The 27,329-nt window shown below is 53.4% G+C and overlaps 6 protein-coding genes across 6 annotated transcripts; 4 read left to right on the top strand and 2 right to left on the bottom strand.

Annotated features, from left to right (window-relative positions):
- The first annotated feature begins 337 nt into the window (after nt 1-337).
- Nucleotides 338-3,815, top strand: CAOG_07237 (hypothetical protein). Its single transcript, XM_004343046.2, has 10 exons — nt 338-382; nt 994-1,061; nt 1,136-1,219; nt 1,284-1,367; nt 1,433-1,516; nt 1,597-1,680; nt 1,746-1,829; nt 1,912-1,995; nt 2,107-2,181; nt 2,246-3,815. The coding sequence occupies exons 2-10, from the start codon at nt 994-996 to the stop codon at nt 3,567-3,569; spliced, it is 1,971 nt and encodes a 656-aa protein (XP_004343096.1). The 5' UTR covers nt 338-382; the 3' UTR covers nt 3,570-3,815.
- CAOG_07236 (hypothetical protein) lies at nt 3,634-12,335 on the bottom strand. Its single transcript, XM_004343045.2, has 4 exons — nt 12,217-12,335; nt 11,810-12,081; nt 6,900-11,114; nt 3,634-6,780 (listed from the first exon to the last, which is right to left on the bottom strand). The coding sequence occupies exons 1-4, from the start codon at nt 12,296-12,298 to the stop codon at nt 3,796-3,798; spliced, it is 7,554 nt and encodes a 2,517-aa protein (XP_004343095.1). The 5' UTR covers nt 12,299-12,335; the 3' UTR covers nt 3,634-3,795.
- A 206-nt stretch (nt 12,336-12,541) lies between these two features.
- On the top strand, nt 12,542-14,940 carry CAOG_07235 (hypothetical protein). Its single transcript, XM_004343044.2, has 7 exons — nt 12,542-13,097; nt 13,236-13,290; nt 13,384-13,926; nt 14,026-14,190; nt 14,259-14,325; nt 14,416-14,642; nt 14,727-14,940. Exons 1-7 carry the CDS (start codon nt 12,703-12,705, stop codon nt 14,838-14,840), a joined length of 1,566 nt encoding a protein of 521 aa, XP_004343094.1. The 5' UTR covers nt 12,542-12,702; the 3' UTR covers nt 14,841-14,940.
- On the bottom strand, nt 14,936-15,793 carry CAOG_07234 (hypothetical protein). Its single transcript, XM_004343043.2, has 3 exons — nt 15,608-15,793; nt 15,333-15,398; nt 14,936-15,095 (listed from the first exon to the last, which is right to left on the bottom strand). Exons 1-3 carry the CDS (start codon nt 15,767-15,769, stop codon nt 14,970-14,972), a joined length of 354 nt encoding a protein of 117 aa, XP_004343093.1. The 5' UTR covers nt 15,770-15,793; the 3' UTR covers nt 14,936-14,969.
- A 3,339-nt stretch (nt 15,794-19,132) lies between these two features.
- CAOG_07233 (hypothetical protein) lies at nt 19,133-23,131 on the top strand. The gene is made up of 15 exons (XM_004343042.2): nt 19,133-19,454; nt 19,520-19,603; nt 19,666-19,749; nt 19,815-19,898; nt 19,981-20,064; nt 20,130-20,213; nt 20,297-20,380; nt 20,444-20,524; nt 20,606-20,689; nt 20,753-20,836; nt 20,920-21,003; nt 21,066-21,149; nt 21,226-21,309; nt 21,436-21,510; nt 21,575-23,131. The coding sequence occupies exons 1-15, from the start codon at nt 19,372-19,374 to the stop codon at nt 22,935-22,937; spliced, it is 2,526 nt and encodes an 841-aa protein (XP_004343092.2). The 5' UTR covers nt 19,133-19,371; the 3' UTR covers nt 22,938-23,131.
- A 2,612-nt stretch (nt 23,132-25,743) lies between these two features.
- Nucleotides 25,744-27,323, top strand: CAOG_09063 (hypothetical protein; the record flags this gene model as incomplete). Its single annotated transcript, XM_011272494.1, has 3 exons — nt 25,744-26,159; nt 26,290-26,379; nt 26,511-27,323. Coding segments are annotated over 3 exons (1,319 nt in total), but the record flags the coding sequence as incomplete, so codon positions are not given.
- Nucleotides 27,324-27,329: the final 6 nt, after the last annotated feature.

Below are 27,329 nucleotides of genomic sequence, written 5' to 3'. Positions count from 1 at the left end.
GTCAGGTTTTGCGCCTTCCAAATGAGTCGTCTGCAGCGTTATTGTGAAATCAAGCACTCGAAAGTGAGCAACGAGAGCACTACAACAATCACAGCAAGGCTCGGCATGTCAGCCTGCTCCAGGTTGAGTGTCACGGTCCCGCCAGCAAGACGTAGGATTGTGACCAAGAATTTGATCAAGAGTTGTGGGGGGTTGAAGTGTGCAAATTGTTTTTTATTGCTGAACCAGAGCAAACTGAAAAGCAGCGCTCTCCGCAGTCGCTCAGCCGAATTTGCCAAACCGCTCCTTTGACTCTGGTGTGTTTTTCCGCTTCCATCCAATGTTTTTGTGTGACATGTTCATTCTTGGTTTTTCTTGTTCACTTTTGCTCTTCCAAGTTCAGGTTGATCGACCTGCTTTGTTGTTGTTGTTGTTGTTGTTGTTGTTGCTGAATGTTGTTTTGCTGTGTTTCCCACTCAGCAGTTGCTTTGCTTCTGGTCTTTGTGCGACCGTCATGTCCGCCATCAACACCCAAACACACATAATCTCATCCACCAGTCTATCGTGGCAGCGCGCCATGTCTCGTTGATGTCGGTGTTTGGTGTCGGAGTCTTTTGTGGGTTTGAGTTTGGGTGAAACCGCGTGCTCGGTCCGCGCTATCGCCGAGGCCCAGGCACCAGTGTTGCCGATCGACCAGCTTGACTCAGCTCGACTCAGCTTGATTCAGCTCGTGTTGACGTGGGCGATGGTCGTGGTGGGTGTGAAGCAGATGGGGAAGTGTTGGAGTTGGAGCGGCCTTCAAAGTGATTTAGAAAAGCAAAAGCTCGCTTCACGAATGATCATTTCGTTCTGTCGTCGAGTCTCATGACAAGGGCGATGAATGAAGCGTAGCAAGTCACCTTGAGAGTGGACTGCACCGTCGTGGACTGCAATGAGAGGAGGGGAGGGGAGAGGGAGTGGAACTTGGAATCGCCCTAGCAGCGACATCTTTGACTGACTATTTGGCCTTTGTAGATGGGTGCTTCATATTCATCACGGCAGCGTGAGCTATTTGAAATAGCCAAGTCTTCCAGTTGTGTCATGTAAGTATCGTCTCAGGCCGAGGCGTGGTCGTTGCTGCGCACAGACTTAGTGTATTTCGCGGCATCTCCCATAGCCTCAGCAGCTCGGGGATTACCGATGAAGATTCTTTGGTCGTTGCCGAGGGTCTCAAGGAGAACAACAATCTGCAGGTGCTTACGTAAGGCAGGAGGAGCAAGGAAATGAGTTGCTCAAGAAGATCTGACGTGTATGGTATCAAAAAGTCTGTATGACAACCAGATTGGCGATGCAGGAGCACAGGCGATCGGATCTGCGCTTCGAAACAAGGCGAATCTGTCAATTCTTTAGTACGTTCTGGTGGTGTCACCGGGGCTATTGGGCGCGTGACACTAACTTGAGCGATCTGACATAGTTTGAGCCAAAACAAGATCGGTGACGCTGGAGCTCGTGCCATCGCTGAAGGCCTACAGACGTCGACTGCACTGACTGACTTGAGGTATTGGTCGCTCGTTTGAGCTTTTGTCGCAGCTCGGTCTTTGCTCAGTAATGGTCGCTACTGATGTTTATCTGACATAGGATGTCAGTCAATCAAATTGGCGACGCAGGAGCACGGGCGATCGGATCTGCGCTTCGAACCAAGGAGGACTTGTCAATCCTCAAGTACGTTCGGGCGCTGTCACATGGGCTGTTGGTCACGAGGCTCTGACTTGATCGAATTGATGCAGCTTGAGCGAGAACAAGATTAGTGACATTGGAGCTTGTGCCATCGCTAAAGGCCTGCAGACGTCGTCTGAGCTCACTGAGCTCTGGTATTGTCGTCGCACGTTTGAGTTTTTGTCGGATCTCGGTCTTTGCTCAACGATGAAACGTTTCTGATGTTTGGCTGCATAGGCTGTTCAAGAATCAGATTGGCGATGCGGGAGCACAGGCGATTGGATCTGCACTTCGAAACATGGCGAATCTGTCTATTCTCTAGTACGTTCTGTTGCGGTACAGGGGGGGTGATAGGTGTGCGGGTCTTCCATGAACAACTTGATGCAGCAACATGAGCCATCGAATACCGAGCGTCGTGTTCGCTTGCAACAGTTTGTGGGACAACCGGATCTCTTCAAGTGTCGTTAAGGTTTTATCCAACAATCTTCCGGCAAAATGCGAGTTCTGGTGAGTGCCCTTGTCTTGCGGGTGTTTGTGACCTTTACTGTCTTTCTGACTGATTCAATTCCAGGGCCGAAAATCAGCGCGTCCGCGTTCAACGTGCAAGCATTCTCGCGAGTTCATCTCGTGTCGCACCCACACCAGCTCCTCGATCCAATACTGCCAGCGCGCCTCTCGCTGCGTCTGATCCGACGTCTGAGCAAGTTCGTCAACTCCAGGCGCGTATTGCTCAACTGGAATCCAATACCATTCCGCGAGTGTCGTTGCAAGTTCTGTCGCAAGCAACAGCGCAGTTTTCAGAGTCCAAGCGCATCGGTGGCGGTGGATTTGGCAAAGTCTACTCTGGTGTGTGGAGCGGTCAGCGAGTTGCCGTCAAACGGTTGGCAGCGGATTCAATTCAAGGTGCCCCTCAGTTCGAGGCCGAGCTCAAAGCTCTGTCACGTTTCCGTCACCCGAACATTGTCACCATTATGTGTTTTGCGCAGGAAGGCAAGGAGCGCTGCTTGGTCTACGAACTGATGGCAAACGGTTCGATTCGCGATCGTCTTGATCGCAAGGATGGGACGCCTGCATTAAGCTGGCAGCAGCGCCGAAACATTGCGACCGATATTGCAAATGCTATGCACTTTGTCCAGACTGCGATTCCGCGTCAGCCGCTGTTCCACCTGGATCTCAAGACAGACAATGTACTGCTGGACGCTCATTTCAACGCAAAGGTCGCCGATTTCGGTCTGACTCGCTCCATACCAGCTCAAGTGGATGCTCACAGCTACATCAAAACGAAAACAATTGCAGGAACATACCAGTACATCTGCCCACAGTACCACCAGGACGGCAAGGTTTCCATCAAGACAGACGTGTACTCGTATGGCATGATTCTGCTTGAGCTGCTGACTGGACAGCCACCCAGCCTCGACCTGATCGCCAATGTTCGACGCGAGCTGAAACGGAGCCGTAAAATCGATGCAGTGCTTGACAAGGCAATTGATTGGAGCCCTCAAGACAAAGAATCGGCGCATGCCATGGCAGAGCTTGCGGAGGATTGCCTCCAACTCGCACGAGTTGATCGACCGTCGTTCCGCGACATTCTGACACAGCTAAGCCAATTTGTCGATCAGGGCAGCGCGCATGCTCATGCTACAATGCCTCAGGAACCCAGGATGGAGCATCACCATAGTAGCATCGAAGAGCAGTTGCAACCTCATCTGGATTCGGATCTCGTTCGTTCTCGAATGGAGCAGCAGCAGCAGCACGCACAATCTGCAGAGGTCAGCGCTGAATCAATCTCACGACTGAGTCATCCTCACAGCGCCATCAAGGAGCAACTATCTCCTATGACAAATTCGATTGTCGTGAACGCCAGCATGCAGTCGCAGCTAGACTCCGAAAACTGATCGGAAGTGAGGTCGGACAGCGATCGTGCGTGCAGCTGATGCCGTGCTGCCACGCATGTGTTTGCGTTGCATGTGCTCAAACGATGATTAAGCGTCAACACAAGTGCATGATTTGTCATGTATTCCGACTTTGTTTCAAGAAGGGACGTTCGTCAAGACTTTGGTTCTGTGAGCTTTGCTATTGTTTTGTTCTTGTTCATTAGTTCACGTAACACATTCATACATTTTACAGCTTATTCACACCGGCCTGACGCATATGCACCAACAATGAGTTCAGCTGCCGCATCCATTGGCTGCGCGACTCGGGACTCGGCGCCAGGAAGTAAAAGGTGCGCTCGTCGGTGGCAATTTCAAAGTAGCTTCCGTTCGCTTCACGGCCTTTCGCACCAATACCGCCCGGCGACGTCGTCAGCTCGGTGACGCGGGACACCTTCCTGAAATCGACCTCTCCCTTAAACTTCTTCGTGCCAGTCTTCAGCGCTTCATAGTAGAGCAGACGGTAGGAGCCAGCGTCCAGGATAAAGTGACGACACTGCCACGAGTGGATGGCGCCGCCCATCTTCCAAAGTTCGCCTTCCATAGTGATATCGACCACACCTGTCGCCGCAGCAGGGCCTTGAGGTGCGACAACAGCCACCTCGTCCAGCAAACTGTCCGTATCGGGTGCCAAGGACTGGCGCTGCACCGAAATGGAGGCCGAAGCTTTGCGCATTTCTGGAACAAACCCATCTCTCGTGACACTACGAGGGGCGGTTGGTGTAGAGGGCACCTTTGACGGCGTTCCACCTTCGCCGGCGGCTTGTTGCTCATCCAGCGATCCCAGCACCTCGAGCGCTGTTTGTTGTGCTGCACGCCGAGGACCATCGGCAGTCGCCACCGCGACACCGCCAATGCTGACACTGCCCAGCCGCGGCAATCCAGAGCCAGCCTTGCCGCCGATCGAGTTGAGGTGCGAGCGCCCAGTGAGCGGCGCAGTTGGCTTCACGTCCTCCGTGCTACCATCAACCGCGCTCACCTCGATCCAGCTGAGCGCCGAGGCTGCAGCAGAACCCTCATCACCATCTTCGTCATATCCGGTACTCGAGCCACTTGCACGGGAAGGTTTTGTCTCGACGAGCGCAACGTCCACTTGGGGCTTGCTGGCTTGACGAGATCCAAGGAGCAGGCCGAGCGGATTCAGCGACCCGGATGCCTTGAGGAGATCTGAAATCGTCGAGATCGGGCCGGGTGGTGCAGGGGTGCGGCGACACTTTGATGGGGTAGGGGCCGGGGCCGTAGTCACTGCAGCGAGTTTCCGCTGCAGCAACTCCACGGGCGAGTTGGCGATCGCTGCCAGTGTAGCGACGGGCTGCTGCAGTGCAGGGGCACTGCCAAGAGCCGTGTTGATGACGGTCGCAGTCGCACGCTTGAACGACGAGCAGGTGCTCAGTACTTGCGAGAGACAGCGCTCGTGTGTATTGTAGCCACAGTCGTTGCATTTAAAGCCTTGCCGAACGAGACCCCACAAAACCGTCCCGCAGTGGTCGCACATGGTCGGAGCGCGGTAAGTATAGAGCCCGAATCGATGAGGCAGCACGTAGAGCGGTTCGAGGTGCTCGGGGAGTCGTCCTTTGAGGAGTGGATGTGCAGGCTGCCTGCCGTAGACGGTTACACATTCCAGCGCGGGTCTCGACCCCACAAATTCCTGCAGAGGATCCTCCTGTTGTTGATGCCACTTGGCCGACTCTAGCTCGCGCCAGACCCCACGCCAGCCATCGTCAGGCTGATTCTCCGACAGCGCTGGTTCACTCACACCAAACACGTCCACGGCCGTCATCTTTTTCAGAAGAGCCACCATCGATCCAAATGGCCCTTGCTCGTCATGGCCCGGGCGGAACTCGAAGCGTTCCGTCTCTGCAGTAAGGTACTGGTATGCCCACACTGCGAGCGCGGCAACATCAGAGCTTGGCCGAATGCAGTCGGCAGTCGAGCGAAGCGCAAAGGAATCGAAAGACGAGCTCGAAGAAGAGCTTTGCAGAGACGGCGCCACGCCTTCACACGAGGCTGGGGGAGCGTACAAAAAGTTGAAAAAGACGGCGGATTCGCGATGGGCCGCAGCCAGTCGAGCAAACAAACACTCGCCTGTCGACCCGGGCTCGTCGCGCTCCTTTTTCGAGTTGAGCAAAAACGTGCCAAAACGCAGGGCGTGCTCATGAAAGCCAATATGCGCAAGCCAGACTTCGTTAAACTCAAAGCTGGTTGGAAATTGGCGCGTGATTTGCCAGACAGCGTCAATGAACAGGGAAAAGTACGGGGCACGGGCAGAGTCCGAGCTCGCTGTCGTATGGCCGCCGTGCAAGGCAAAAGGATGCCCAGCGTCCAGCCACTCTTTCTGAATGAGCGTAAAGAAGCCTTCCATGGTGCGGTAGTACGGGTCGAACATGATTTGGACGAGCGACACGATAATGGCAGTCTGCGCCGTGCCCTTCTCTAGGCTGATGAGCACGGATGCGCGGAGGGTTTCCATCAGACTCACCGTCAGCGAGGCCGCATCCAGCACGCTCGAGACAAGACCAAGCCAGCCAGTCTCCTCAATTTGCGACAAGAGCTGGTCATCGGGAGCACGGCAGCACACATGGACGAGGCGCTCCAGGGCCAGCTGTGCGTCCTTGGGCTGGAGTGGGCCTTTCGATCCCAAATGGTCGAGGTACAGAAACTCCACGCGCGGGTAAAAGGGCACGTCAAACTCGCTGTCGGCATCCTGCGAGCGGGATGGCACCAACGAGCGAGACTGGGCCCGTTCCGTCAAAATATACAGCGCCGGGTACGAATCGTCCGTCGGCTTTTTCGCATCACCCCCAGCTGGAGCCGTCACTGTGGTTGCATGACGCACAGACTGGACGGCGGGCGAAGCAGCGGCAACAATTGCTTTGATATACTTTTCATCCTCGACGCAACGCTTTCCGGCGATTCCGCGGCGATTCTTTGTCATGCCAGAGCGTAGCAGGGCAATACTGCGATGCGTCGGATGCACCCAGCTCACCGTCGGCAAGCGGCGATCGACATGGAATTCGGCCACTGCCCCGAGCTCGAGGTCTGTGAGCGTGCGAGGCACGGCAAGCACTGGACCCAGGGTCGAGCTCAGTTGGAAGTGCCGGTTTTCGCTCGTCAGTCGGAATGGCGAAGCAGTCGTCAACCCAATGTTTGGATCGATGCGGGTAAAGTCTGATATCTGTCGAGTGGCGAAAGAGAGAGAGAGAAAAAAAAACAGATTAGACGAAAAGTGAGAGTCAAACCAGCGCGCATATCCAACAAAATGGCATCCAACAAACAAAAAAAAAACCCTCTCACCACATGCGCAGTCCAGTTCTTGCTCGTCGGGTCGCTCTGCCGGCCGGAACAGATGGCAAACAGCTCGTTGGCCAGCGTCGGTGTAGCGCGGTTTTTGATCATCTTGTACATCATGGACGTGATGGAGTGCGAGGAATTGGGCCCATTGTCATCAAAGCAGAGTCGCATGACTTGGATGCTCTTGCTGTAAATCTCAAGACCCTCGGGAACCCACCGCTCGTGCTCAGAGTCAAACATGAGTGATGTTTTGGTGATTTTGAAAATGGAGGAAAGCGGCACGGAGCGGGTGAGCATCAGCTGCTTGAGATCGGCGGTCGCAGCGGCGACCGAGTGCTTGCACGTAAATCCACGAAAGATCAGCCGGTAGTTGGTGACAAACAGTGTCCCTTCCGCTGGTTCGAGGCCGTTCTCCTTGGCAGTCGTCAGGAGCAAGCATTTGGGTGCTTGGAAAAAGAGCATCTCCCCCTCGAGCAACGGCACGGAGGCGGTTGACAGACGGATGGAGTCAATGTCGGGTGTTTTGGCGTACTCTTCTTTGAGTTGCTGACGGATGAGCTCATGATGAGTGGCAAGCTGCTCGACCAGCATCATCAGTTGATCGATACGATCGGGTGCGAGGTTGCACTCTTGAGCAATCGACTCTGTCAGTTGTGCGACCTCTTGCAGATTGCCCATCAGCGAGACCATGGACGTGGCGTGCTGCTGGAGTTGTTCAAACACCAAGTCTTCCTCCATCTGGAACGTGGCGTCGCGCGCCTGGGAATCGAGAGCATCCCACTCGGCAGTTCGTCGAACCACCAGCGTGTCAATATCAATGAACGCGGCGGGGGCCAGTGAGCTGAAAATGGGAAGGTTCGAGGTTGTCGACGCCGGGCGAGTAGTGGCGGCAGGGTCTTTTGCGGCAGAATTGTTGCTCGAGTAAACGAGAGCCAAGCGCTCTTCCATCTGCTCAAAGAACGAGTTCTTCCAAAAGGCGTCATTGCGCCACACTTCGTGGCTGGCAATCTTGTGCCACAAAAACTCTTGCATGCCGCCAGTCATGCGGAAAAAGTGCTGCGAAAGCGTTGCCAGCAGCGTCGCAGTGGTCGTTTCGTTAATGTACTCGTCGGCCAGCATGACATTGGCAAGCGATGCCAACACTGCAAACTGCTCGCGCGACAGCGCAGTCTTGCCGCCGGATGCAAGATTGGCGGCGGCTGCGCGCTCTTTGAGCCGCAGAATGTGGCAAAAGTGAATGCGAGCGGACTCGTCCTTCAAAATGCGCTTGATCGGGGCCAGAATTTCACAGGCTGCCGGAATTTGCTCTGAAAACAAGAGATCAAAGAATCTGGAAAGCAATTCTCGCTGGTCTTGCAACGTGCCTCCGTGTCGCGCTCGAGGATCACGCGTTCGACTCGACAGCACGTCCAGCAAGCGAAGCGCGCTGCGACGACGCACCAGTCCGGATTGTGCTTTCGGAGGCGAGCCCATCGAGACGGAGCGCAAGAGCGTTGTGCGGTGCATCAGTGTCGACGACGACGGGACTGGTTGGGCAAAAGCATCCGTGCTTTCAAGAGCACCGTCAAGCGACGATTCGGATTGCAGAGCTTGGGCGTGCGAGATCTTCAACGTCGGCGACATTGGCGACGAAGGGTCCGGCGCACTTGCACTGCCGTGAAGGACTGTGCTGGACTCGGTGTCCGTGTCGGCAACAAACGGGATGTGCGAACGACCAGAAATCGCCGAGAGCGCAAACAGGGTGGTCCTGCAAGCTGCGACGAGGCGTTGTTGCGCTGATCCGTAGTGCAGGGCACTGCCCTCTTGCTCGCACTGCGAAAAATCACAGCTGCACCGCGACGACATCCCAGACTGGAAGGGCTGAGCGGACGCGCCATCGGCGACGACAAGAAGGCGTTGCAGAACAGCCGGCGCCAGTGACGCGAGCGGCGAAGCTTCCACCAAAGTCGTCGTCAGCTGTGGAATCGGTTTTGCGGCATGTTCGGCGCCCGGCAAAGGAGCGGACAACACGGCGGTGGCCGCGATGCTGTCGGCGACATCCGCAAGGAGCTCGGCCATGCGCGGAATGTGCACAAAGACGGGGTCGAGGGGATAACTCATCATGTCGCGGGCGAGACAGTCGGCTGCCGTAATCCGCACTCGCGAATCCAAATTGTACTGGTCCACAAAATCGTCAAAGAACGTACGGTCGCGGTTGGGTGCTCCGTAGACCTCGATAAAGTATGAGAAGCAATTTCCCGAAACCAGAGCTTCCACGAAAGGGGCGGCGAGGCTGGACGACGCAAAACCATGGTACCCACGGGTGGTGGTCAAGGAAGCCCTCATCGACGCAGTTTCTTCAGTGGAGCGGTGAACGTGATGGAAGGCAGCATGCGAATTCAGCGAGCGGCGGTCCCAGTCACTGCTCGCACTCGTGCTGTCCGAAGCAGGCGCACTGCCCAGCTGGACGAGCTTACGGGCGATAGATACCGCGGATCCCGATGAGCTGAAGGTCTGACTGCGATTGCGTGTCGACTGTGCGGCTTCGGCCAAAGCAGCAGCCACATCCGTGTCGGGGTGGGAGTCGGTATCGCGGCCAGCACCATCCTGATCGGACTGTGCCAGGCCGCCGGATTTGGCCGCGCTCGCGCCACCATTCTGTGGCATCGAGGACAGGCCCGAGCCATCCATGGCCACACTCCGAACAAAGGCAGGACCGTTAAACACAACGCGCGGCGTCGGATGGACCCGCACGACGGCCAGGAATTCGCGGTACCGATGCAAGATGGACACAAAGAAGCGGCAAAAGGCCAACCGGATTTCCAACTCGACAATGGCAGCGGTATCTAGCTGCTTGGTCAGCGCTGCCTTGGATGCCGGCGAGCAACTAGCGCCCGAGGCAAAGCACCTTGTCACTGTCGTTTCTGTGGCAGCGCGAGTAGCGGCTTGCACGTGCTGGTGGCGAGTGCCCGTGAAGGCGTCGTCCGAGAAGACAACATCCGGGTAGAGAATTTCGCGCAATCGCGTGAGCAGCCGAGCGGTAGCACGGTACGGCGGATCTGGCACTTTGATGGACGGGGGAATGTACACGCGGTTGTTGTCCACATCGACTTGGACCATGTCGTCCAGGCTGGCAATGTCGAGCTCGCCCGAGATTTCGGCGTCGAGCAAAAAGGAGGTATGCAGGCCCAGGATGACGGGCGTGGGCGCCGACAGGACTTCAAGCAGTTGGCGCGGCAACACTGGAATGTAGACGTAGCGGTAGACGAGCGGGTACATCAGCGCCAACAAGCCCATGGACACTTTGGTGAGTTGGGCGTGCGATGATGAGATGAAGGCCACCTTCTGCTCGGTGAGAATGGCACTGAGCACCAGCAGCGTATTGTTCACGTCAAGGGCTCGGAAGACGCTTGCGACGGAAACGGGGCAATCTGGGAGGAGGCGAGGAGGGTTTCGCTGGAGGAAGATGGTGCTTGCGGCAGCCGAAGAGGCACTCGAAGAGACCACACCACCATCGCGCGCCGCCGCAGACGAGCTGTTCTGGTCGCCGTCTCGTGGTTGCCGAGGACTGGGCGCAGCGCTTGGCGTGGCGGGTGTAGGTTGCAAGCTGGTTTTGCCTCCAAATTGGACTGCGACTTTGGCCCCACCGACCGGAGGCAACGGGATGTCGTTGACAATGCGCGCGGCCATATGAGCCAGAATTTCGGCGTTGATTCCGCCCTGGCGGTTTGCAAAGGTGGTGGCTGCCTCCGCATGACCGAGTGTGTCCTGACTCACACTGAAGACAGATGCGGGAGAAATGCTGGTGAGCTGCTGCGCAGACAGAAAAATGTGGCACAGACTCTGGCGGAAGGCGTCAAAGAAGGGATGGCGCGAAATCAGGCAGATTGCCTTGGGAACGTAAATGCTCTCTGCGACAGATGCGTTGGTTGACGCCGAGTTGCTCTGGCTCACAGCGTCAGACGCGGTGTTGTTGGGTCTCGTGCTCGAAGAAGTGAGCGACGAAGTGGATCGTGTTATCAACGACGGCGACGGGCTTGGGGCTCGGCGAAGGGGGAGGTCAGTGGTGGAGCCGCTGTTGTTGGCAGCAGTTGTTGCTGCAGGCAGTGTGGCTACTTGCTCCCAGAACGTCAACGAGGCGACATAGTAGCAAAGGCCGTCCGCCTCGCTCAGCACTGCGACGTTGAATGCAGGCTCTGCGTATTCAGTGTGCGTCGTCCATCCGCAAGGCTGGCAAAACTGTAGCAGAGTGGTGATGATCATCATTTAAGTGAAGTGTCAAAGGGTCTGTCGCGATCTTGTTCTTCAAGCATGGGTTGCGGCGATGTTGTGAATTGATCCCTCGTTCTGAGACTTTGCCTGATCTTTGTTGTTCTGCATGTTTTTGTCATTCCAAATCACGCGATTTTCCCCCCCTTTTCCCATTGCCTCGCATCACTGCTTCTCAGGAGTGCGCATTGTGTAGACTCAGATCGCTCAGAAGATCTTTCAAATCTCAGATAGCTTGAAGCTCCTTCCAATCGTTCCCAAATGCTTGTTTTCTCGTAATTCTCGTGATCCGCGTTGATCTCGTTCACAACGTTGAGTTCCGCAACCCTCCCTCTCACCCTCCTTCTCAGTGCTCAGATCTCAGAGCTCAGAGCGTGGCTTTATCCATTTTGGGATTTTGTCCACCGCGCTGCTCTTCCACAATGTTCCACACAATGTTCCCCCTTGCGACTCAAACACGCTTCTTGCACATGCACCAAGCCTTTCAGAGACGAATGCATCTCACTGGAAGGGCGGTCGACGGAGCGCATCGGACGAGTGTGACGTGAACACCGTTCACACGACTCAACTCGCTCAAAAGTCCCCGCTCAAGGATGTTGTTGCAAGGACGGCGGTCCAGCCACACAATAAGCGTGTGAGTGTTTATGCGCTTGTTGTCTGCTTACGAGTGAGGCCATCTTTGGGAATGGCGCGCCGGGGTGGTCCTGTGGCGGGTAGCGGGACTGGATTTGGGGATCGAGCGGGATTGGATTCGCAGCCAGCGCAGCAGCACTCACAGAGGCCGTCCCTGCTGCTGTTGATGTTGTTGATGTTGATGTTGATGATGATGGTGCATTGGCAGGCGAAGGGGCGCGGGTGCTGGTCAATGACGACGACAGAGCAGCAGCAGCGGCAGCAGTGGATGAGGATGAGCGGGCGGCGAGCTGCTCCTCAATGTCTGGCACAAAGAGAGAGAGAGAGAGAGAGAGAGAGAGAGAGAGGGAGAGAGAACAAGGATGTAAGTTGGAAATCAAAGAGCTACAAGGGTTCAGGGGGTTATGGGGTTATGGGGTTGGGGTTTGTATGGGATTACCATTGGAGTTGACGCCAAACACTGCAAAGTAGTCGACCCAGCGCGAGGGATCCGACGACGACGACGCGGCGACGCCAGCCATCTTCGCAAATGGATGGAGACCAAGAAATAACAAAGACTGAATAAGGACTGAAAGATGATGATGATCGCAATACAGAATACAGTGCAGTAAGAACGTTCAGGTTAAATCTCTGTGCTGCTGTTGTTCATCCTCCGTTTCAACAGACGTTCCCCACTCATGAGATGGATGGGCATTCTGTGTTGAGTAGCGCATGCTGACCTTTTCCCTCTCCAAAATTTTCCTAAACCCGCAGTCCTTTTTTTCTCTTACTTTCTCAGACTTTTTATTCTTCTTCTTTTTTCTTTTCTCTCTTTCCAATTGCGTGTGTTCGTTCACTCATTGTAAAAAGTGTCATTGTTGATGCCAACATTGATCGCATCACAGAGCACAAGTAGTTCGAGTAGCACGAGTACAGCACGAGTAGCATGAGTGGCAATAGCATTGGCAATGGAACTCCACTGGCGGGTCCCGTCGTCGTCCCATCGCCCATCGGGTCGGCCTCATCCACTGCTGCCAATGCCAACATGGGCTCATCCGACTCTGTTGCTGGTCCGTCTGGCTCTGCTGGGTCGTCTGCGCTCGCATCGCGTGTCGCCACTCCAACGCCATCCACTGCTCAAGCTCAGGCTCAGGCTCAAGCTCAAGCTCATGCTGGCTCAGCCGACTCGTCGCTGTCCATGCTCACGTATGGCGTTGCTGGCTACGTCGACGACGACGACCAAGTGCCCGTCTGCATCAAGCACGTCGCCTTGCTCGCTGTCAGAGCATTCTACCCGCCAGACTGCGTCGTCATGCTCGACACCATTCTACGCTACAACCAGTAAGTGTTGATACAGCTCTTGATACTGATGCGGATCGAGATCAGTTGGACAAGGTGGAAATTTGAGAAGAACTAGAAGGAGCTCTTTTTGTTTGCCCATTCTGACGTTTCACATTGAATCCGTCCTTACTTGTCAAGAGTCACCGAGGAGGATCTCATGAAGTTCTTCAAGCTCGACAAAGACAAGGCCTCGGTAACGTTTACAATCGCACAGGATCTTCAAAACACTGCTCAGCAACTATGTCTTTTTTGTCGGTGTTTTCGCTCACTTGCCATGCTTGCACAGCTGAACAAGACGATCGCAGTGCTGCGAAGCAACAGATTCATCAAGGAAGTCAAAATAAAGCAGGTCAAGACGCCCGAGCAAAAGTACTCAAAGGCAGACATTATCTCGTACGTGGTCGACTATGAGTCGTTGGTCAACGTCGTCAAGTATCGCTTGCACAAAATCAACCAGCTACTGCGCCAGCAAACCGCTCGACTCGCCGAGACTGCCGACATGAGCATGGCCAAGTACAAGTGTGCCAAGTGCGGCCGCGGCTCGACCGAAGTCGACATTGTCAAGGCTCAGGACATTTTGCAACAGCAGCTGCACAATCCCAGCATCCCCAACCGCGACCCCGTGATTCTTCACCACGACGGCCGTCTGCTGTGCTACTTTTGCGGCGGCGATGTTGTCCCTGACGACCACGCCATCAAGCTCAGCCACGCCATTGGCGCGCGCGAATCTCGCTTCAACGAGCAAATCCGTCAGCTGGTGCTCAAAATCAAGGAAGTAGACAAAGTTACCTTCTACGACAAGGGGTATGCAGGCATTCAGCTACCACAAGTAAGGATGAGCGGGGCTGATCTGTTCTGGCTGCTTTTCTCGCCAATTTTGATTTTTTGATTACTCACACCCTGTGGATGGCATCGCTGTTTGTGCTAGGCCCCTGAAGATGCCATGTATGCGAAAGTTTCAACTGCCGACGTATATCAGGCGCCATCAGCTGCTCCAGCTCTCCAGTGGCGGTCTGGTCGACCAGCAGGTGGAATGGGCTCCTTGCCAACCGACAACATGGCCGTCCAGCTGGCAGATTCGAGTAAAGCACCTGTAAGTCATTGTTGCCGCCTGGTTTAGTTTTTTTTCAACTGAACTTGTCGATGGATCTTTCTTTGTAGTTGAAAGCCAAGGCTCCGCCAATATGGATGCAAAAATCGACCATCTATGTCGAAGACGAGCCGACAGGTAGATGCAACACAGCTGCTATGGTCTTTGTTGAAAAGACATGTGATGGAAATCAACGGTATGCTGACTCATCCTGCTTCTTTCGCACAGCTGTCCAGCCAGTAAAGCGATTCCGAGCCGACGACGAAGAAGAGCGAGAATCACTGCACCACGACCCTCAAAAGTACAGCGATTACTTGCGCGAAATGCAAGAAAGGGAGCGGCGGCACCACATCAACCGAGTGCTCGAGACAATGCCAGACGAGGCCAGCCCCATGGCAGTTTCCGCTCTTGGAGCCGATGGCGATTTATCTCAATCCAGCAGCGACACTGCGTTGGTAAGTGGCCCGTCCTTGCTTGCTGAGGCGCATAGGCATGTTCCGCTTCTGGGTTTCTCATCGTCATATTTTTTGCGAATGTAGGCGCTTGTTGGTGGGCGGCCCTACCCGCTTCACGAAATCACAGACGAGCTCATCGCCCAAATGTCGGACGACGAGTACAACCAATACTACATTTTGCTTGCCGAGTACATATGAGAGTGCTGTTGTGGTGGCTTGGTGGCGTTTCCTCTGACCATAAAGGCATCCAAAACAAACACAAACAAGAAACACCATGGCCAGATGTGCACGACTCCAGAGCTCAACCCAAAATTGCATTTTGAATTATTAGTACACGTGCACCATGCCGTACATGAACGTCCATAGCAACACGTAGGTTGAGAGTCCGTCAAACAGTCCATCGGTCGTGATGGCCGACGGTGAGCTAAAGTGAGCGGCAACATTGCGTTTGGCCTGAGGGGTCGGATGAAAGCGTCCAGGTAGCAAGTAGGAAGCGGTAGTAGCAGTAATAGATGTCCCATGTTTTGAATTCGTTTCCGAGGATCAAGTGAGGCGGGATCAGCGATTCAATAGAACAAGTGAGTGGAAGTTCAACGGTTTACAATCTGTCTTTCCCCCCAACCTTCAGCAAAACAACCACAATGACAATTCACACTTCCAAACCAAGTTCCGGTTTGTTTTATCTCGTACTTTGACGAACAGGAGCAAGGACAGCAGGAGCGATGCGACAAAGTAAAAGCCAAAGCCATAGAGACCCTGCACCCCCCGCCCCCGCGAGCACCAACAAACGCCCAAAAGCAGAACCAAAGCACACGCAAATGCGGTTAGTGAACTAAATCATCGGAGTGAGTCTGTGAGTGAGTGTGTGTGAGTGAGTGTGTGAGTGAGTCGAGAATATCGCCGCCGTTCCTCGTCCCTCGTCCCTCGTCTGTCCACACTGCTGCCTGCTTGTCTGACTCGCGTACCGTGAGCCCGAGGATGCCTGCAGTGCTTCCGCTGATGACTGCAGCGCCGGTGCGGATGCGTCCGATGACGGCAGTGTTGAAGCGCATGGACGTTGCGTCAAAGCGCTCGACTTCCTCAGCGGCGCCATTGCCAGCATTGCCGGGTGCTGCTGGAGCTGCCATTTTCGATTATTGTGAAAGTTATCAAAAAAATAATAAGAACTGAGCCATGTGTCTATCAACTGGGAATTGCATTGACAGAGTGTTCTCACATACTGAGAGACCCTCCTCAGCCTTGGAACTTGGTGTCGATGCTGAAGAGGTACCGACAAAATAAGTAACCCTGCAACGGTTCCTATTGAGACTAGAGATTAATTCGGACATACTTGAACAAGGGCAAGGCAGGAGGAGGTCGGGAATGGGTCTAAAAGTGAGGGGGAGAGGGGTGAAAGGGGTTTGAGCTCGTTCACGTCACTTGGCAACTTTTGATGCGTTGTTTGTCACGCAACGCCCACTTCTCCTGCGTTGTTTTTACCTCGTGAGAGGTTTCCGTGCTGAGAGACAACAGTGCGTGGTTTGTTCAAAATGCAATGCATGAACTAGGATGAACAGTCTGTATTGTTTTTTTTTTCTTTCTTCTTTTGTCGAATGTCGCACAGCCAAGACCGCCAAGACCGCCAAGAGATTTCTGTTCGGCGGCCGCTCTCGCCCACAGCTGCAGACCGTTCTCCGAGCGAAGTCCAGCGCGCCCGCGTGGAGCAACTGCCGCCGGCCGCGGTCGGGCGAGAAAGGCTGGAAGCCGAGATTGCCCGATTGAATACAACACTGGCGGAAAGCCGCGAACGTGTGCGACACTACGAGGACCTTGCAACGGCTGCACGCGATGCAGAAAATGTCGCACAGGAGCAGCAGTATGCGAATCAAGCGCAGAGCTGGCAGGCAACTATTGCCCCCACGACTCAACTTTTGCTTGCACGGGTCAATGCTCAACCAGGCCCTAGTGAAGGTTTGTCAGCCTTGTCCAGTTCTTGGTCTTGCACATGGAGCCTCACTATCAATGTGTTTGCGCGTGTTTGTTGTCAACCGAATGACAGATCATCAAGCACTTGTAGCTCTTCAAGCAGAAAATCGGCGGCTTACGATCCAACTTCAAGGCGAGCTTCCGTGTGAGTATTGTTCTCTCTGTTTGGAGGTTTCGAGACTGAGAGCAGCACTGCTTGCTCACATTGTGACCCCCCGGTTGGTAGTGGACGAGGACGACGAGCTTGCCAGATTTTGGCGCGCGCTTCATCGTGGCGAGGTGAACGAGCAGCGACTCGAACTCGAGAGTGTCAGCGTACTGTTCCTAGTTCTTCCTGCAAACGTGTTCTGGCTGGGCAATCCTAATTTGGGTTCCGTCCTCGTGGTTCGCGAGAGCTACGAAGGACTCTTCGACGTGATCACCGACGCTGCAAACGCGCTTTGGACGAACTGGATTGTCACTGGCAACCCTGGCATCGGCAAGACAGCCTTCTCGGCGTACTTTTTGTACCGCATCTTTCGGCAGAACAGGGAAAACAATGTTTCGTTGCCGTTTGTCTATGAGCCGGCTGCTACGGGAAGGTACCAAGAGCGGCGTTATCTTTTGCGTGCCGATGGGTCTGCTTCTTACAGCCACCATGGTGTTAAGGACACTCTCCGCAACGGACAAGTCTGGCTCATTGTAGATGCCAATCCCCCACGTCGCTACGGCTCCGCTAAAGTTCTGCTCGTCACAAACCCGTTTCGCCCAATTTACAAGGAGCTTGAAAAGGACGGCGGTTTTGTGCTGTTCATGCCAGTGTGGTCAGAACTCGAGATCGAGGCTTACTTGCAACGGTTTGCAACAACCATGGCTACACGGGAGGCCGGCGCGTACTTGCAGTCTGCCAGAAGTGTGTTTTTGTGCTGGGGTGGCATCGCGCGTGAGGTACTGCATCCAAAGCTTGGCGGTCGTCAACGTATCCAGGACGCCATTGCTGGATGCGTCTTTCAAAAGGTCATCAACTCTGACGTCGAAAACCTGGCAAGTGAGAACAGCATCTTGCATCGTGTGCTCCATATCGAGGTACTGCCCCTCGATCCCAACCGGCCTGTTGATGAGTGCGGCAGGCGTATTCTACCCTATTCGCGTTACCGCCTGAGGTTTGCCTCCAAATGGGTTAGCGAGCAAGTTTTTCGAAAGTTCCGGACCGAGGAGAGAGATCGACTTCGGCGCTTTCTCAGCGCTGCGGAGGACAGCCCACGGCACGCATCGCTCCGTGGGCAGCTTTTTGAGGAGTACGCGTCCAATTGTCTTCAGACAGGTGGCACATTCCCTAGACGTCATCTTGAAACAGGCGTCGGTGACGAGTTGCAGTTGCGGCCGCTCACTTGCATCAATTTCCGTCAGCTGACTGAGATTGATCTCAGCATCCCCAACCGTTACTACAGTCCGACCACTCGTAATTTGGCAGCTGTCGACGCCATTCTTTCTCCGAATGTCATTCTGCAGATGACTGCCAGCCGATCGCACCCAGTCCAATCGGAAGGCTTGCGGCTGGCAATCTCTCGCATGTTGCAACAAGCGGGTCCCGCGGTGCTCTATTTTGTGGTGCCTAGTGACATTTACCCGACGTTTCCGCGCCAGACATACCTTGGCGTGGATGGCCGTGTGCTCGAGACATGGCCAGCTGAGGTCGACGCAGCTCAGCAGTTTGCCCTGTGCATTAATATCGATCCGTTGTAAAAAGTTGGACGAGATCATGCTCCGTGGCTGTCAACAAAACCTCAGTAAAAGCAAAAGTTGGAAAGGACAGAAAGTTCCAAAGTGCAAATGACAGAAAATCCAAAGTTCCCTTGAAACTCGACCTCGTTCCAACAGGGCACGTACAACCAGACTTTTGTGAACTGAGTTGTTGGATGTTTCATTGCACTTTTCATGTTCATGTTCTTTGTTTGTTGAGTTTGGTCCGCCTCGTCCTAAAATCTGAGTGCAAATTGCTTCTGCTCTGGTTGTTCCCCTTTTGTTTGCTTGTTCACTTTTGTGTTGGCCTTCCTGTCTTCACACCGTCATCAATCACGAATCTTTCTCTGTCGCATTCTGTCCCTTTTCTCATTGGTTTCAGTCTCTTTCTCTCCTTTTTTTTCTTTTTCCCCTTGAATCCAGTTTTAAGATTGGCCCTGAATTTGTTATCATTTTCCAGTTTATTTTGTATTTTTTTTTTCAGGTTGCCTGTTCCGTTTTAAATTGCTTTCTCTTTGCAACACCTTGCCTACACACACACACACACACACACACACACACACACACACACACACACACGCACACACACACACACACACACACACACACACACACACACACACACCCAACAAGCTAACATGGCAACACACGGCACGGCATCTTGTTGTTTTGGTGTTTGTCCATTGCTCTGGTTTTGTCGCTTTGGGAATGTTGCTGTCTTTCAACTCTGTTCTCGCTATCAGCTCAGGCATCAGCTTTGCCGATAGATCACCTTGACTCAGGTTGTGTCGACATCGGTGACAGGCTTGGTGGTCGTGGTGGTGGGTGGCGTGGAGGGCCGGGATTGGCTAGGCAAAACACAGTGATTCAGAACCAGAAGATCTGCATCACACGAATGAGCCGATAGCTGTGGCGAGGAATCTCATGACAAAAGCGATGAACGCGGCATGAAAAGCCATCCACGAGTTGGCTGCATCGTCCTGGACTGGCGGAGGGGAGGGTGCGCGTCTTAATTGGCCAAAAGCGAGAACTCGCCTGACTGATGTTTCCATTGCAGATGTTTTTTAGACGTACGTCGCGGCAGCGCGCGCTGTTTGCGCAAGCCAAGTCTTCCAGGTCGGTCGAGTAAGTATCGTTCAAGACCGAGGGAGTGGCTGTTTTCGCGCGCTGACTTGTTTGGCGGCATCAAGGCTCCAAAACTCAGAAATCACTGACGCGGATGCTTTGGTGATTGCCGAGGGTCTCAAGGCAAACAGCAACTTGCAGACGCTTAAGTAAGAAGTCACAAGCAAGTGAGTCGCTCAAGACCAGAGCTGACGCGGATTTTTCGAATTAGTTTGAATGACAACCAGATTGGCGACAAGGGAGCAAAGGCGATTGGATCGGCACTTCGGAACAAAAGGATTCTGTCTGGTCTCTAGTACGTTTTGGTGTCGTTGATGAGGCTATTGATCAAGCGGGTCTGATCTGACCGATTGGACACAGTTTGGGCGGTAACAGTATTGGTGACGCTGGAGCTCGAGCCATTGCTGAAGCCGTAAAGACGGCGCCTGAGATGACTCACCTCTGGTATTGTAGTCGCACATTGGGCCTTCCGTCGCGTCTCTAGCATTGCTCAAACATTCTTTGTTTCTGATGGTTGTCTGCATAGGCTGTACAAGAATCAAATTGACGACGCGGGAGCACAGGCGATCGGATTAGCGCTTCGGAACAAGCCGAAGCTCTCCACTCTCTTGTATGCTTTGGTGCGGTCACGGGGGCTATTGGTGACACGGCTCTCACTTGCAATATTCGATATAGCTTGTTCGAGAACAGTATTGGTGATACTGGAGCTCGTGCCATCGCTGAAGGTCTGCTGGCGTCGACCGCGTTGACGGACCTCAGGTATTGTGATTGCACATGAGAACTTTGATCGCTTCTCTGACTTTGCTCAAGAATGGCTTGCTTCTGACATTTGTCTGACATAGGATGTATGACAACCAAATCGGTGACGCAGGAGCACAGGCGATCGGATCTGCGCTTCGAAACAAGACCAACCTGTCTTCTCTCCAGTACGTTCTGGTTGTGGACAGTGCCTTCTGGGCGCTCGTATCTAATGTGACCGTTTGATGCAGCTTGAACACGAACAAGATTGGTGACATTGGCGCTCGTGCCATCGCAGAAGGCCTGACATCGACTGCGCTGACTCAACTCGGGTATTGTTGTCGCGTTTGAGTTGTAAACGCATGTTTAGCTTCGCTCAGAGTTGACTTGCGTGTGTTGCCCGTCTGATGTAGGATGCACACCAATGAGATTGGCGAAGCCGGAGCGCGGGCGATCGGAACTGCGCTCCGAAACAAGGCCAATCTGTCGAAATTCTAGTATGTTCTGGTGGTTTCACAGGGGCGATTGGGCGCGACACTAACTTGGTCAAGTTGATGCAGCTTGAGCAAGAACAACATTGGTGACGCCGGAGCTAGTGCCATCGCTGAAGGCCTGCAGACGTCAAGTGCGCTGACCGACCTCAGGTTTGTCGGTCGCACGTTTAACTGTTGGTCGCGTCTCCAAATTTGCTCAAGAGTGAGTTACTGCTGACTTTTGTCTGATCTAGGATGAATGCCACTCAAATTGGCGACACGGGAGCGCAGGCTATCGGATTCGCGCTCCGGAACAAGCCTAATTTGTCAGCACTTGGGTACGTGCTGGTGGTGTCGCAGTGCCTCATGGGTGCGTTCTAATATCAGCAATTTGATTTAGTGTCGATACAAACAAGATCACTGATGCCGGAGCTCGTGCAATTGCCGAGGGACTGAAGACGTCGACAGCGCTTACTCAGCTCGCGTATGGTATTCGCATGTTTGACCGCATCTCCACCTTCGCTCAAGAATGGCTTGCTGCTGATTTTTGTCTGATCTAGGATGAATGCCAATCAAATCGGCGACGTGGGAGCGCAGGCGATCGGATCTGCGCTTCAGAGCAAGGTTTTTCTGTCGAAACTCAAGTAAAGTTCTGTTGCGGTACAGGGGCGACGGGTGTGCGGTTCCACATGGACGAATATGATGCAGTACCATGAGCTTTTGAACGCTAAACGTCGCTGACAATTTATTTTCGTGTTCTGTTGCGATAGTGTGTCGGACAACCAGATCTCCTCAAGTGCGGTCCAATTTTTATCCTCATGCGTTCCCTCAAATTGCGAGTTGTCGTGAGTTACACTTGTTTGATGGGTGTTTAGAGCTGTCTTGTCGTTCTGACTTGTTCATGTTCAGGACCGAAAACCAGCGGGCTCGTGTTCAAGTCGCTGCCCCCGGCCGCGTTCCATCGGCATCGACTTCTGTGCGCACTTCAGCCCCACCGCCACCTACCGGCGTTCGAAATTCAATCACGAGTCCATCCCGCATCCCAGTAAAACCCCCGCTACCAAGTACTCCCTACTCGCTTCCCGCCACGCCTGAACCGATGTCTGAGCAAGTTCGCCAACTCCAGGCGCGTATTGTCCAAATGGAACAAGCTCAGCAGACGACAGCCACTGCACCCATCATCTCCAACATTCTGAAAGTACCATTGCATGTTCTGTCGCAAGCCACAGCGCAGTTTTCAGAGTCCAAGCGCATCGGTGGCGGTGGATTTGGCAGCGTCTACTCTGGTGTCTGGAGCGGTCAGCAAGTTGCCGTCAAACGCTTGGCAGCAGATTCAACCCAAGGCATCGCTCAGTTCGAGGCCGAGCTCGAAGCCCTCTCGCGTTTCCGTCACCCGAACATTGTCACCATCATGTGTTATGCTCAAGAAGGCAACGAGCGCTGCTTGGTCTACGAGCTGATGGCAAACGGTTCTGTTCGCGATCGTCTTGATCGCAAGGATGGGACGCCTGCATTAAGCTGGCAGCAGCGCCGAAACATTGCGACCGATATTGCGAACGCCATGCACTTTGTGCAGACTGCGATTCCGCGCCAGCCGCTGTTCCATTTGGATCTCAAAACAGACAATGTGCTGCTGGACGCTCAGTTCAACGCAAAGGTCGCCGACTTTGGTCTGACGCGCTCTGCTCCAGCTCAAGTGGATGCACACAGCTACATTCGTACGCAGACGGTTCAAGGAACCCTTCAGTACATTTGCCCAGAGTACCATCACGAAGGCAAGGTTTCTATCAAAACGGATGTGTACTCGAACGGCATGATTCTGCTTGAGCTCGTTACGGGACAGCAGCCCAGTATCAATCTGATGGGTACCGTTCGACGCGAGCTTAAGAAGAGCCGCAAAATCGATGCGGTGCTTGACAAGGCGATCGACTGGAGCCCTCAAGACAAGGAGTCGGCACAAGCCATAGCGGAGCTTGCGCTTGATTGCCTCGAGCCCACGCGAGTTGATCGACCGTCGTTTGGCGAGATCCTGAGACGATTGTCGGGCGAAGAAGCTGAAGTAAACGAGGACAAGACCATCGAAGACAGCGAACGCGAGTGCTTGCTCTGTTGGAGCGCCCCCACGAATGCCAAGCTGGTGCCGTGCTGCCACGCATGTGTCTGCGTTGCATGTGCTCAAACGATGATCCAGCGTCAAGACAAGTGCATGATCTGTCGAGTGCTTCCGACCTCGTTCCAACAGGGCGCGTACAACCAGACTTTTGTGAACTGAGTTGTTGGACGGTTCTCCAATGTTTCATTGCACTTTTCATGTTCATGTTGAGTTTGCTTCGCCTCGTCCTAAAATCTGAGTGTAAATTGCTTCTGCGCTGCTACGTGTCCTTTTTCCGGTTGTTCCCCTTTCGCTTGCTTGTTCACTTTTGTGCTGGCCTTCTTGTCGTCAATCATGAATCTTTCTCTGTCGCATTCTGTCCCTTTTCTCATTGTCGGTTTCACACGTGAGTGTGCATCCCACCTTCTCCCAATAGTCTGTTTCTCCCCCCATGCGTCCGCACGCCTTACTTTCTTCGACTCTTTCATTCTCCGTTTCACGGGTGCACATGCTCATGCATTGGCGCCTCGCCTTTTTCTTCTCCGTTCTTCGCATTCCACTATGCGCCCAGCTCCCTTAGGTCTCGGACAGCCGTTTGAGTCAGGCCCTGTTCTTTTGTTTGCTGTCCACCCATCCTTCCATTTATTCACTGATTCGGTCCCACCTCATTCTTCGTGTTCCAGTGCCGCTCGCTCTCACACACGCAAGCCTTCTCTGATCTTGATTGAAACTGACCTGATCAGTCATTTTTTTTTTTTTTTTTTGTAAGTGAACGTTTTTTTTTTTTTCACCTTCTTCTTTCTCCCTTCACGCTCACTTGTCGCTCCATTTGCGATTTCAATTCCCCATTCACACGTTTCCATCGAGTACTTTCCCCCCCTTCCATTCAAATTCCACAATGGGATTCCTGAGATCTGGCGACACATTCCCCCAGATCTGATAGGTTCCACAATGTGGTTGCACAAATGTATGCAAATTCATCAAAAAAAGAAAAAAAAAAAGGCATCCACCAAAGCCGTTAATGCTTGAGACTGACTGAGATCAAAGTCGTCCATGTGTGCTGCCGTTGATCGGTTGTTTCTTGTGAACCAAACCCGATACCACTCTGACGAGTTGGCGAAAGTGTGCCGCACGCAGAGGCCCTCCCCTCTTTTGAATTCAACATTGAGTGAGCTCCCACGCGGACAGTTGCGGTTTTTTTTTTCAATTTATTCCCCTTCATTCACGTCTCCTTTTCCTGAGGACAGACACAGTTCGGTTGGCACTTTTATTAGCGCAAACTCGCCTTGTTGTTTGCCTTATGAATGAAGGCCCGACATCTCCCCCTTCCCTCCAATCCATCACTCTCATGAAGGGGGAAAAATGGATGATTCGCAGTGAGATGGATCACTTTTTTCCAACACCCCCGTCATGCGCTCTTTTCCCCCTCCTTGACTTTTCCACCCAACGCTTCACCACTTCTCTGGTTGGTTGGTCTTGTAGCTTACAAGCAATCGACCGACTTTCCGCCTTCCCACTGCCCTCCAACGACTGTTGAAACAGCAGCGAGCAAAATATGCGCGTGTGCATGCGAAATTTTTCTTTTTCATTTTTATCATTTTTTTTTTGAATTTTCAAAAAATAGCTTCATTCCCATCACAGTGCACAAAACGGGCGAACCGTTGAACGCTTCATCCTTTTTTCTCGCTTTCACTGTGTTCTGTGTTGTGCTCGGTCTGGCAGTCGCTGTTGGCCGACGTGAGCCAACTGGGGGGCAGCCCTCTTCATCATCTTTCTCTTGTTCTTTGCTCCCTCGAGGACACCGAAGGAGGACTTTTTTTTTTTTTTTTTTCCCCCTTTCTGCTGAGTCTTTGTCAGCCTTTCCCGCCCTTTTTTTGAGCCGCCCTTTTTCATGACACTGTTGGCTTTGTTTCATTCCCCAGCACGGATGTCTGTTGCACAGAGTGCATTGTGCACTACGCTATCAATGTTGCATTCAACGTGTCATCGCTGGCTTGCTTTCGGGTGGCTTTCTCTTTGACGAAGTGTTCTTTTTTTCCGTGACTCATGCAAGTGGGCGTGAATTAGCTTGGTTTGATTCATTTTGATTTCAAATTCCTGAAGGAATTAATCAAAAAGAAAAAAAAAAAAGAAAAAAGAAAAGAACATTCTTACCGAAAAAAGAAGCGAGAAAAAAGTTTGCCAACTACAACTTGATTGAAGGGTTGTTTTCCGAGTCAAACATTAAGATTGAAAGTTGGATAAAGGAAGGTGGTTGGCGGCAGAGGGAAAGACGGGGCAACATTAAAGAGAAAGAGAGAGTTAAGTGAGTTCGTTGGCCATGTGGCCGACTCGCCCACCCCCCCCTCAGACTCTCTCCTTCCATCTCTTTGTGACTTGCATTGAAAAAATGATTCTAGTGGAGAGAGAAGGCCGTTCATCTGCATTCAATGGATCAGGAACACCAAAAACAAGCTCCGAAATGGCGCGCAGATTTGTCTCTCAGTGCAGAGTCGTAGTCAGTCTCAATGTGACTGATTGACTGACTGACCGACTATGATTGAGCCAGTTAGACTAACCAGAACCGCATGGAAAAGGAAGGAAGGAAGGAAGGGTGTCTTTGTTTTTGGTGCGATGGGGACATGTGCTTCATGTCTCACTCGTTCTTCATCTCTTCTCGCCCACTCTCTATCTCTCTCTATCTCGCTATCTTCATATCGATCTGGACATTTTCTCTTTTCGTCCTTGTTGTCGCTCGTTTTTTTTTTTTTCCATTGTATTTTCCATTGCTTTTGGGTTTGCCTCCCTTTTCATTATTGTGTTAATTGTCATGCAAACTTTGAACTCACTCTTTATCATTTATTTTGGATAGAAGCGAGTCACTTTTTCTCTCTTTTCTTCTCTTTCTTCTCTTCTTCTCCTCTTCTCGCTTCTCTCTCTCTTCTTCTTCTCTCTCTCTCTCCCCGAGTCCAATCCTCAACCACTACCTCAAGCCAGGAAAGCAAAAATGGCCCGCCCGTCATCACTCGTGCTGATCGCGTGCACCCTCGCCATCCTCGCGTGCGGTTTGTCAACTTCCATGGCGCAAGACGTGACCCCGGCCTCGACCGCCTCTGTCGCCTCCGCGGCGGCTGTCTCGGCGTCGGCCCTCGGCACGGTCGTAGCTTGCAATGCCTGGGCCAGCGCTGCGTGCATCTGCTCGCTCGGCACGCTTCAAGTCGACTGCTCGGGTCTCTCCTTGACAACTCTTCCAATCGGCATCCCCCTCACGACCAAAGTGCTCCTCCTGAACAACAACCAGATCAAGGATCTCCCTTCCCTCACCCAGTACACTCTGCTCGAGACCCTCCAACTCAAGTCCAACCTGCTCACGACCTTCCCCACCAGCGCCTTCCTGCCCGTCATGCCTTCGCTCAAGGTTATGTGAGTGGTTTTTGATTTTTTTTTTGTTTTTGGGTATCCACCTGCCAGCCCAATCCTGCCTGCTGTCTGCTGCCTGCTGCCGGACGAATCGACTAACACTGACATCCTCTCGTTGTTTGCAAATTGCCAGTCATCTCTCTGGTTCCGCTCCCACGCTCAGCAATGTCATTCCCACGCTCCAAGCGTCTGATTTGGCTGCCACTCCCAACCTCGAAAATCTGTAAGTCCCGTCACTCTGTCTCGTTTTATTAGCAACATCACGGTCTGGAATCTGTTTTTTCCAAATGTCATTCGGCAAAACTGACTCGCAAAATACCATTTTTTTTGTTTCCACACATCTCTCTCTCGCAGCGTCGCCGATCGCATCTCCCTGACAACCGTCGCGTCCGGCCTGTTCCAAAATACTCCCAACATGACGTTCGTCAACTTTGAGAACAACCAGCTGACCACGCTGCCTCCTGGTCTGTTCCAGGGCCTGCGCCTGATGGGCCCGACGGGCTTTGTTTCGCTTCTTGCCAACCCTTTCGTCAGGACACCCCCCTCGACGTTTGGCAGCGTGTTCAACCCGTCCGTCTGCCACTACATGTGCGCAACCTGCTTTGGCCAGCTCCAAAACCAGTGCTGCTACACAAACTGCTCGACCTGCACCTCGGCCGCCCCCAACGCGTGCACCAGCTGTTACGCTGGCTTGGGCCTTGTCGACACGACCTGCTCCGACCCGACCGTCGTTTCTTCCGTTGCCGCCAAGCGTAGCTCCATCTCGGCCGCAACAGCTTCAGCATCCCTGGCCAGCGTCGCCACCTCCGCCTCGGTCGCTTCGACCCGCTCTGCGTCTGCCGCTTCGGCCGCCACTGCTGCCACTGCCGCTGCCCTCTTCTCGTCTGCCTCTGCCGTCTCTGCAGGCACTGTTTCGGCCAGCTCTGCGTCGGTCAAGTCGATCGCCGCGGCCTCCTCTGCGGCCGCAGCCTCTGCTTCCATCGCCGCTCTGCCTGTTGCCTGCGATGGCTGGACCTCGAATGTCTGCGATTGCAACGAAGCAGCGCTCACCGTCAACTGCAGCAGCCGCTCCCTGACTGTTGTTCCGCGCAGCATTCCCAGCAACACGCAGTCCCTCGACTTGTCGTCCAACCTGCTGGCTACCATCTCGGCAAACGTCTTTTCGTCGTTGAG

This window comes from Capsaspora owczarzaki (assembly GCF_000151315.2).
Source record: "Capsaspora owczarzaki ATCC 30864 unplaced genomic scaffold supercont2.15, whole genome shotgun sequence".
Taxonomy (NCBI): Eukaryota; class Filasterea; order Ministeriida; family Capsasporidae; genus Capsaspora; species Capsaspora owczarzaki.
This window is presented reverse-complemented; position numbering and strand designations above follow the sequence as displayed.